Here is an 11350-nt window from a genome sequence, read left to right on the forward strand (position 1 = left end):
GTTGTGTAGTTTTAAAGATCTAAGCATACACAGGGACAGACAGATGGAAGTGACTTTGTTTTACACTATGTAGTGATTAATGTTACACACATATGCATATGATAATACCTCATAAATATTTCATATTTATGAGAGGAATAATATGAAAGCAATCAGTTGCTTTACAACTTGAACAAAATGGAATGGGAATTCGTGGTCAACCACACAAATAGATAAAAAACTTTTTCAGCATATACATACTGTAAAAATACAACTAATGATAACAAACAAAAATTTATTTCAAAGCAAATTTTTTTTTCTTTGTTTTTTTCACATTAGACTGTAAGACATCAACGGATTTTCTCTTTTTTTTGTGTTTTTTCTTTTCAGATTGAGAGTTTTCAACAACAAGTATCTCACCCTTCCTTTCTGTAACTTCTGTTTTCAGCGAAACTTTGTTTTGTTTCGGTTTTTCAATTTTTTCTATTATTTCTTCATCTGAATCACTGTCTCCAGCTGAACTACCATCTTCTATAACAACAGTTCGTTTTGTGTTCATTTGGAAGTTGTCTTCTTTTTCTTCAAGTTCCACATCTTCCTTTTCCTCTTTTTTAATGTCGATTTGAGGAATGATTTGTAAGCAATTTATTCTACAATTGGAATTGCATTTAGCTAGTTCATCAAAATCTCTATTCCACACTTTGATTTCGCCAGAGCTAGAGGCAGTCACCAACCAACTCAAATGCTGACAGATAGCTTTGACTCTTGTATCATGAGCCTTTCTAATGTCTTTCTTCAGTGTGTCGATCTCAATCAAAGCTATTTCTCCATTATCATAGCCAACTAGGATTTCTTTATCCGAATACCAGATACAACTCACTACCTTGTCAGGATGCTCAATTGATTTCAACACACCCCCTACTTCTATACTCCAAATTTCGGTATACTTTCCACCGTAAATAACAAACCTGACTCCATCTTCAGCCCAAGTGACTTTCTCCAAAAGTTTTCTGTCTCTACTTTTGATGTTTAAATTGACAGCATACGCTTGTCGTCCTTTGACTAAATTCCAGGTCCTTAAAGTACCATCTGCACCTAGCGTTAAAGCCAGTTTTCCCGAAGAATGCACAGCCACGTCAAGAATTTTCTCTCCCTTATGTGCCTTGTCCCATATTTTCTCCAAATTGAAATTTCCAACTCTCACAATGGATAAAACACCGTCTTCACTAGCAGATATAATATGTGAATGGTTTTTAGTGAAACTTAAACAATTCACTGTTGATTTGTGGTGCGTGAGCATGGTACACTCTTTACGGAGTTTGAAGTCATATATAATGATTCTGTCATCTACTCCTCCTGAAGCTACATATCGCCCAGATACTGCCAGAGACCTCAAACTACCATTGTGGTCATGAGTTGCAAAACTTTGTGTTAGGCTAGAGTTCTAAAGAAAAAAAACATTATGGAGTTGTTGAAACTGTTGCAGAAAATAATACTCACATCACTATCAAAATCATATCCTAACAAGAATGCCTCGGAAGTTCCAGCAATGATTTCGAACGTCTTCATGGTTTATTATCAACAAGTAAGTATACAGTAAAAATAAAAAGTCATAGAAAGTATCATTTTAAATATGAAATGTGATAAATACGAACCTTAAAAATATGAGAGTTATTTACAGGTTAAGTTACTCTTCTTCTCTTTTATGCTTCTTAGCGTAAGTTGATGAGGCATTTATATCACTATAGAGTAAATGGTTTGTGATTCACACTCGTTTGTTAATTAGCATCTTCCGAACAGCAAAATTATCATTTATTTCACTGAGTATTGAATGATTTGTTCGATGGATAACCTATTTATTTTGTAGGAATCCATATTGAATATTGGATAAAGAAAATAACTTTTGTCTAATTTCTACTAAGTTTATTATTTGTTACGACCATTTCTGTTCTCACAGGTTTATTTTCGAGATTAGCAGGACCAGGTCTATTCAGGAAAATGCTACAATTTTTCATTATATCATTTGCCTCATTCTATGGTATACTTGGAATCATTAAACTGATAATTGGTCCTCAAAATAAAAGCCAATAAAAAGTTTATGTCTGGCTTATTATTATATTTCAGCGTTTGACATTTTTAACGAATATAGAGTTTCAATACGACGGTAGCAAATAAGATGCTTTAGACATCGCACCGTACCAAAAGTCGCTAAAAAGTTTTAAATTATCTTGTCACTCTAGACTCCTGACCTGGTTGACGGCTAGTAGACACTACTTGACAAGAAGACGGTGGCTAGTAGATTATAGAATAGGTTATAGGTTATTTATATTACATTCATATATATTTTCCATATATTTTCAAAACTAACTTTTAGCTCTTGGGTACTTTAATGACAGATAATGAATAGCTGATTTATCCCTTTTAGATTTCTGCTTCAATATAGTAACAATTTTATAGAATAAGTATTGAGACACATTCTTATTTCTTAAGGAGGATAATTTTTTCCTTTGCAAATCGTATAACAAAATATGTTAGCTTTTACAAGAAATATTGAGGTGGGACTATCCAAACATTTTGAAAAATCTGTTGTTTGCTGGTACTCAAATCTTGCAAACGCAGAAGTTGATAGAAAAGGTTGTACTTTGTACAGATAAAATAATTTTTATTCATTTCATTTATTTTATTTCAGATGAGTTTCGAGTGTTGAACCTGAAAAATGTTAAAGGACAAATTCAGCAGAGAAAACCTCAGAAGCAATTACGTGTATTGCCTCCAAGGTAATTGTCCCTACTAGTCTGCGGTATTGTTTAAAATTGAACCTTCCAGCAGTTGTGCAAGTTTTTTAATTTGGTCACAGTTTAGGCTTCTGTGACTTTATATACCTTCAAGGGCAGCATTACATTGAAATATCCATTTTCAATATGATCAATTACACACAAATCAGAGCTGGAATCTTAACTTCGAGTTACTAAAAAAAAATACAATATTTGGAACAAGTAATCCAAATTTACTTCATTATTACTTCCTGAATAAAACTAGAAAAAACAGTTCTATTCTAATGAAAAGTTCATCTTTATTTCTTCTTTCTGAAAATAACTTATTTTTATTTCAAATGGATTGCAAGACAAAAAATCTGAGACTAAAACTGTTTTGTATAAATTGAAAGAAACCTTTGAATTTTCTTAAAATAAGATTCCAACCGTTTTATAACTGTATACTGGAAATTCCAGACCAAATCAGCACAATGTGTAGAAATTTCATTAAAATTTGTAAAATTGTAAAAGAAATTATGAAATGTGTGATAATTGTTTGCATTTCACTGTACTTGAAGTCGTCTGTTTTCCTAGCAGCACTGTTTTTTCTATTTAGTTGTTCTAAATTGATTGTACCATCTGTTGACGAATAAAAATTATTAGTAAAAGAGGAAAAAAAACATCAGTACTCAATCAGCTCCCACAGACTAGTTTTCTCTGCAGTTACTATAGAATAGTTCAATGCGTGACTACTGGAAGGTTAATTAAAAAAATTATTGTAGAACAAATCAGATGCCTGTAGATCAGGACTGGGGTAATGTATGGCCTGGCCCGCGATCATTTCACCCTGCAACAGTACCTCTGCCAGTTCGTCAAGGCTATGTTGAAAAAGGGGCCCCGCCAGACAAGTTCGCCAATGCTGAGTTGATAAAAATACCAAATTTCCTCCATCTAACACCACCAGTGATAAAAAGACAGTGTGAAGCTTTGAAAAAGTTCTGTACTCCCTGGCCAAAAGCTCTTAATAACGAGGAAACTTGCCAGAAACATTTTCCAATCGAGGTCATTTCTAGTGATTATTGTCATTCGTCCCCGTCAATAAGAGATCCACTGTCACGAATTGTAACTGTGAGATTTAAATTGTCGTCCTTGAAGTTGAATGCTAGAGCGAAAGATAAGTTCTTGAGGCTGATTGGTGAAAGGTATAACGAAGAAAACGATACCGTTACTATAGTTACGGACAGGTGTCCACTGAAAAAGCAGAATTATGATTATGCCATGTACCTGATAACGGCTCTTTACCACGAATCTTGGGTAAGAACAATTGAGATAGAATATAAATGAAAGAAATTGAATATGTGGAAATATACATTGACATTGCACACATACCAAATTGTCATTTGATCCGTTTCCTTTCAGAAATATTTTCCTATCTTCTTATTTATCTACCTGCTTTTGTCACTTACTCGTCTGATTAGAATTGCTTTCATCTCACCGTTGAAATTTATATTTGGTCTACATTTCTATTCTTTTGTTCCAAAATAAAACAATTTTGTTCCAAAAGAAAACAATTTCTTTTATTACAATAGTGTTCTGGCTTGAAAAAATTTTGAAGTTGTTTTCTCTACTTGAATTTGTCATTTCCCGTTCCTGGACGAATTGCTTTTATTTTGCTGTTGAAAGTTGTCTTTCTATTCTTCTGTCCTCAATTTCATTTTGTCCAATAGCTCTCTGGCTGAAGCAACTTTCAATTTTTTTCTAATACCCCTTGTATTTTTCTGAAAAATATCATCTACTTTTTTATTACAGTACAGGAGTCCAAAAACAGGATCAAAGAAGTATACAATCCTTTTCTATGTTATTTTTTATTTCAGTAATGATCTATTTCCTATTCATACTCAGTTAAATGCTTTTCAATAAATGTTTTTCTTCCTTTCATGGCGTTTTTCCATATATAGCGTCCGAAAAATTCTTCAAGTCGAAATAACAGTGACGTATTTCCCGGTATTGATTTTTTTTTCATTTACTTACTGCAAATTGAGGTTGTGTTCTTGTACACTATGTTCAGATTAGAACCCAATTTCAATACCCTCACATTGCTGTCTCTATTGCCTTAAGAATTCTTCCATAAGCATTTAGTTCAAGCATAGTCCGTTTACTATACAGATATTTGATTTCTATATCCATGCATTATTTTCTCTGTGACCATAGACTTTCTTCGCAAATATTTCATTTTTTCATATAATTTCAGTTTTGCACAAAACAATGTGATTCGTCTATAACTTTAATGGTCCATTGAACTAACCTTTTTTGTAGATCGGTAATATGATCTCCAATGTATCAATTTAGCACTCCATTTGTGTATTCCTTCACTTCTGACATATTTTAATCCTTTCACGTTTCCATTTCACCTTCTTCATCTCCAAAACTATATTGACTATTTACTGAATTGCTATTTTACAGAAAGTTGAACCTTGGGAAAAATTGAAGTCGGAAGCTGATATGGAACATTATGATTGGGAAAAAAGTAAATCCAAGACTAATGTAGAAGCAATATTTGGTCAACCTGCCGAGAAAATCGAGAATATTGAAGAGTACTCAGAAGCAGTAAATAAATTGATGAATGAAGGTATTTTACTTTGCGCCTGAATTTCTAGTTCAAATATTTGCTGGAACGTTCCCTGACTAAAACCTAGCTCTGTATCCTGTTACAGTTTTTTTCACTCAGACAGGACATATATCTGCAGATATCTATCAAGCTCTTTGCTTTTTCCAGTGCAATACTTTTCTTGAAGAGCGGTTCACTCACCAAGTTGGTGCCTCCAGGAGATGAAGAAAACTCCTGAGGATGTCAACTTGGTTTGTGAAACGGAAGTCGAGAAAAGTATTGCATTTCTAGTGATTGGGAAAAGAGTGCTTGTTTTGGATTAATTCTACGCCAGATTCACCTTATGTTAGATGTTAAATCAGAAGATATAATTCAATTCAATCAGACTCCAATAATAACTACTTATAGATCTGTATTTTGGTCATTTCTCTATGTTATTTCTGAAGAACTGACAATATTTTTTGCTCGCAACAATTTGTTTAAGTTTCTCGATGATGGGATCGCAATAAACATAAATTGGTTAGAAAAGCGGAGTGTTAGAAGATGTTGATCTCAACATTATAATGACATTTCCTCTTGAAGGTTATTTTTAAAACAATTTCGATTTTATAACATTTTGAAATCATTCGTGTTGTGTGAAGTTACGTATGTACGTGGAGTATATCTTAGATATAAATAGGCAATGTTAGAGTTATGGAACTTCGGTGTTTGGGACAAAAATATCTTGTAGAATATGAAAAAATTTTGTTGGGAATATGGAAATTCTATTTTTTAGTTGATATTTAGTGTTCCAACTGTGATAAGTTCCATGTTTGATATCAACTTTTTTTTTTCAGGTGAGAGTGAGTATGCATGGGCTAGATATAACGAAGTTGTCAGAAAGTTATTGAAATTGCCAGCTGCACCTTCCTAATTATAACTAGAACTGAATTATTGTAAATCATGAAGCATTTATTAAAGGAAAAAACCTGCTCAATTCTAAATCCTTCAAACAACCCAGTCCAAAATAAATAAAATATACATACTGCACCTGATACAGAAATCACCTGGCAAACCACTTTTTACATGAAAACTGCATTGCATTTTAGGCTACCAATCTTTGGTGTTTTGTGCCTCAGCTTGTTACTTCTAGTAAAATGAAAATTCTGAATTTCACACCATTGAAAATATATATTTTCTGAATAAATACAAAGAAATCTACGATAGAGAGTGTGGTAAGAAATATCATTTTATCCTGAAGAATAGCTTACAAGTAACCTTGGAGTGTATGATGATTCTGATGATAAATACAAAATATTTTGTATTAAATCTTCAATTATAATCATACAAATATAGTTCTCCCATTTCCCAGTAATACATTTTTTATTTTATTGAAAAAGTATTGTGAAATTACATGTATAGAATCCTCAGCCCGGCTCTTCAACTTTTTCTAGGAGGGGCAAAACCTGAAAAATGCTACGGCCAAAAAATAGTAATTTCTGTGGGAATCTTCCAAAGAAAGGAAAGAAGCAATCAATTTCAAAACCTATCTTTCCCAAAAATTAATTTGAAATATTTAACGATTATTGTTCCCAAAAAACATACCATGTTTATTGATCGCAAAAAACGTTTATAGAGGTCATTAACAAAAATAAACAAATAAGTATACATGAACATTATCAATCAAATCAAATTATGCTTTATTACCCAAGATCTGAACATCTTATTGGCAAAGTCTAGTAAAATAAAACGTGTATATGGGACACTAAATTAACAAATATAAACTACTTGTAGTATGTTGCTGTAACCCTGTTGTTCCAATGTTTTGACAGAATCAACGAACTTAGGCGGGCGCACCGTTATAGAACAGTGCTTTCAAAAAATTGTTCTACAGCCCCATCTAATGGCGAGTTACAGAAAAATTGATAGCCTAAAAACCTTCAATTGAAAAATTACTCGTTCAATAGGTGAATATTTTATCAGATATCAAATCTTTTTCTAATTTGGCCAAAGAAGTAGTTGATTCGATTTTACTATACCTACTGTTCTGTTGTAAATCGTTATTCTATGAGAGTGTAGTGACTTTCTTTTAAATTCACGTTTAATTTTTGCAGTTTTCAAATAATAACTGGATTGCCTACTATAATGCTCATGAGAACTGAATTAGATATCTGAAATTTGAAGACTTTTTCTTCATAGACAGGTCATATAAATTAAGCCGAACTAAAGAGAAATGCATATAAGTAACACGTACATATTATAAGCATAAATGTTCATAAACAAAGCTGCAAATTAAAACGATTTCTATTCCTGTGGCGTCTAATACATCTATACAAACACTACTGCACACCAATCACCTGAGAGTATGTTGGTTGAATTCGTCCAAAACACAATAGATTCAGATATAATTATACAAATTAACTAATGTGTTGTGGTTTCAAGAAAAGACTCTTTGAATTAGGCATTCACAATATGGGTCACCCAACACAGATCACATTGTGTTGAATTCAAAGAAAAATCAGTCACCCAATAAATGTGATACGAGGTTCGTTCAAAAAATAAAGCGAATATTCAAATCTCGCGGACTACGTATATTCGATTAGCGATTTTTTTTATGTTGGTACACTCATCGCGAACATAATGTTCGCTGAGGTCGCAATGGCAATTACTTTACCTGCTTCAAGAGTCTCAACTATATCGCCCACCGCCTCCTCCACGGCTTGAACCGTGGACCTACAACTGAAACCGAACTGTCTACTATTTGGAATTTTATATTTTTCCAAGTACAGTATTAGTCTGTTTTTCACAAGTTTGTCCATTAACTTTCCAATAATCGGGGTTATCGAAATAGGTCGGTAATTTGCTGGGCTGACCTTGTCGCCACTTTTGTGGATCGGAATAACTTTGGTTGATTTGAATACATCGGGAAAAGTTCCAGTCAAGAAGCGCATATTGATAAGGTTGCTTAGGAGATCTAGTAAACCATCAGAAATGTTCTCAATATTAAACTGTTCAATCCATAAACGTCGTAACAGGGGGAATTTTTCATGCTTTTTATTCCAGCCAGTAAGTATTTTATCCCCTGTTTACTCGTCATTGCTTGTTTGTGATTTTTTGGCCAAGAACAACACCGTAATCATACCTCATCCACCGTATTCACCAGATTTGGTCTCCTGCGACTTTTTCCCGTTCCCAAGATTGAAGCTACCCATAAAACGACGGTATTTTGCGATGACTGAGGTCATAAAAACTGAATCGCCGAGAGAACTCAAGGACATAACAAAAAGTGCATATCAGAGCTTCTTAGAGGTTTGGTGAAAACGCTGGCACTAGTGTATTACATCTGAGGGGGACTTCTTTGAAGGGAACAAAATAGAAATTGATGAATTATTGAATATTTTTTGAACAGACCTTGTACTTCAGCACCATAAAAACCCATCAACTGTAACTAACAATGCTACACTGCCCTTCTGACAGACAGGCAAATTATACCCAAAAACCATGACTAATATTATAAGTAGAAGTGAAATCAATGAAAAATCAGTCTCTGAGAAACTACCAGCGCAAATATGATCGGTTATCACAGCTACAGACTATGCGATCTGATTCCACACCACAGTCACTTCATGATGCCTCACTATGGAATCCAAGTAGTGTTAATGGGAGCCGTAATGATGGTCGCTATGCTTGTCGTTGGGTTCTTAGTGATTTTGGACCGTGCACGGCTTACGAATATCATACGAGCTAGAGGTTCTTCGGAACCTACCGTTGAGGAACTGTTTATGAGAGCCGTGTCTCGTTATGAGAGGATGAACGATACGTGATGTGAGTTGCAGTTGAAAGAGGATTGAAAATTATTCCAAATGCGGGAAATTTATGTATTGGTGTATAATGTATCATCGGGTAGTGAGTTATTGTGGTCAAAAAGACAAGATTTACAATTTGTAGAAACTATGGTGAATTGGAACAGCGTGACTTTATTTTTGTTAGTTATATTGAAAAGTGAATGTAAATAAATCTGTATAGTATTACGAATAAATAAAGTATTTTTTGAATGTCAGAGAACAAATCAGTTAATAATAATCATAATAATTTTATTCACTTTCTGATTAAGGTATCAAAATACAATTCGTTTAGACCAGTGGTTCTCAAACTATGGGTCGCGACCCACTGGTGGGTCGCAAGTGCAACTTAGGTGGGTCGCGGAAACATATTAAAAACAGTTGATACTTTTTAATTGTTTCTCCCATTTTGGATAAAGGCTAGGAAAGAGTAACCAGTTTTTTCGAACATAGCCCTAAAAGAAAGCTGATGAGGTTTTCAACCACATATTTGTGTGAGAGGGCATTCTCCACTTTGAATATTTAAAAAATAAATATAGAAATAGGCTTTGTGTGGAAAGTGACCTGCGTTTAAAGCTTCCAACCCTTGTAACTTACAACTCCTGTAAATCGTAAGCACCAGCTCCGCAAATCACATTAATAACACAAGTTCCATTTTTTAATTTTTTGTATTCGTTTAGTTTTGAGATTCTGAATGAAAAATCTTTTTCGTTTTGTATTTTATCTTCATTTATATCACCTGTACCATTTTCTTTTAGACGTGTATTCCTCAATAGTGAATACTTAATATTATTCAATAGGTGGGTCGTGAAAAAAATTCCACAATGAAGGTGGGTCCCCAGGCAAAAAAGTTTGGGAAACACTGGTTTAGACAATACAAGAATAAAACACAACAAGAACTTACGAAGCAGTGAACTGCTTGTGTGTGAGGAAGGATATCATATATAATTTAAAATTGTTTGTATGGGAACGATTTCAAGTTATCAAGATACAAGTCAGTAAAGTTATTGCAGCTGCTAAAAAAATGTCCAACACTGAATATATAACGAAAGCCGCAAATAAAATCAAAGCTACATGGTCATTAATCAAAAAACCTAACTACCTCAAAACAATATCCTAGGAAGTTTTGCAAAAAATATAAAGATTCACAAACCATAGTGAATGAAATCAATAAGTATTTTAATGAAGCTTGCCCTGACATAAATAAACCAAATATCCCAGATTATACAAAAATAAAAGAATGTGATGATGCTTTTTTCTTTGAACCTACCACTCCGCTTGAAATAACAGAATGTATTTAACAACTAAAAAATAAAAAATGTGTTGATGAAGATCTGATTCCTATGTGTCTATTGAAAGAAACAACAGAGATAATAACATATCCTTTGACTTATATTATAAATGTATGTTTCTCACAAGCAGTTATCCCAGAAGTATTGAAAGTGGCATCTATTAAAGCTATATTTAAAAAAGGAAACAGAGATGAAGAAACTAACTACTATTCAATATATCAAGCCATTGAAAAAATTTTACATCATTTGAACAAAGATGATTTAAAATCTGTTTTTCCGTTAACCAGCTGTCGCACCCCTACGATCGACAACCCTCAGAAGTCGAAACTTGTGCGAGCTAAGGATTAACGAGGTCTTACCTTTTAACGTGTGATTCCTAACACGGGTTGGACGGTAGCAAGTGAGGATCGATCGTTCAGACTAGGGCTTGAACCACCGACCAACACGGCAGTCAATTCGAGTGAGTGAACAAAGCACCCACGCCGAACCGCTTGGCTACCGACTGACCATTGTACTGTAACTTTGTGTAAGTTGTGTATTGACCTGTCAAAAGCATTTGACAGTGTCAGCCATGAAATTTTATGCAACAAACTTGATAAATAAGACACATTTTTGGACTTAATCAAATCCAATTTGACAAACAGAACCCAACATTTGATTGAAAATGACATCTCGGGGATAATTACCACAGGGATCCATCCTAGGTCCATTATTATATATATACTATACACAAATGAAATACACACCGTGACTCACGGTCGATGGTAGGTTAGACGTTCCTGAAAAACGCAAAGCATGATTTTTCTGAACATTTTACCTCTCACATTTCCTTACCTGTTCTATCGATCTAAAATATTTTAAGCATTGCGGCGTTGCCACTTCTATCAAAAAGTCCTA

The 11350-nt window shown here is 33.8% G+C and overlaps 2 protein-coding genes across 2 annotated transcripts; one reads left to right on the plus strand and one right to left on the minus strand.

The window, feature by feature from the left end:
- Positions 1-257: 257 nt before the first annotated feature.
- Positions 258-1678, minus strand: LOC111516801 (p21-activated protein kinase-interacting protein 1-like). The gene is made up of 2 exons (XM_023172913.2): positions 1480-1678; positions 258-1423 (listed from the first exon to the last, which is right to left on the minus strand). Exons 1-2 carry the CDS (start codon positions 1546-1548, stop codon positions 275-277), a joined length of 1218 nt encoding a protein of 405 aa, XP_023028681.2. The 5' UTR covers positions 1549-1678; the 3' UTR covers positions 258-274.
- Positions 1679-2260: 582 nt separating this feature from the next.
- Positions 2261-6311, plus strand: mRpS35 (mitochondrial ribosomal protein S35). Its single transcript, XM_023172922.2, has 5 exons — positions 2261-2613; positions 2669-2756; positions 3515-4046; positions 5196-5361; positions 6177-6311. Exons 1-5 carry the CDS (start codon positions 2508-2510, stop codon positions 6251-6253), a joined length of 969 nt encoding a protein of 322 aa, XP_023028690.2. The 5' UTR covers positions 2261-2507; the 3' UTR covers positions 6254-6311.
- Positions 6312-11350: the final 5039 nt, after the last annotated feature.

This window comes from Leptinotarsa decemlineata, unplaced genomic scaffold (genome assembly GCF_025532065.1).
Source record: "Leptinotarsa decemlineata unplaced genomic scaffold, Ldec_3_MD MMD2_P_RNA_scaffold_12, whole genome shotgun sequence".
In the NCBI taxonomy this organism is placed as follows: domain Eukaryota; kingdom Metazoa; phylum Arthropoda; class Insecta; order Coleoptera; family Chrysomelidae; genus Leptinotarsa; species Leptinotarsa decemlineata.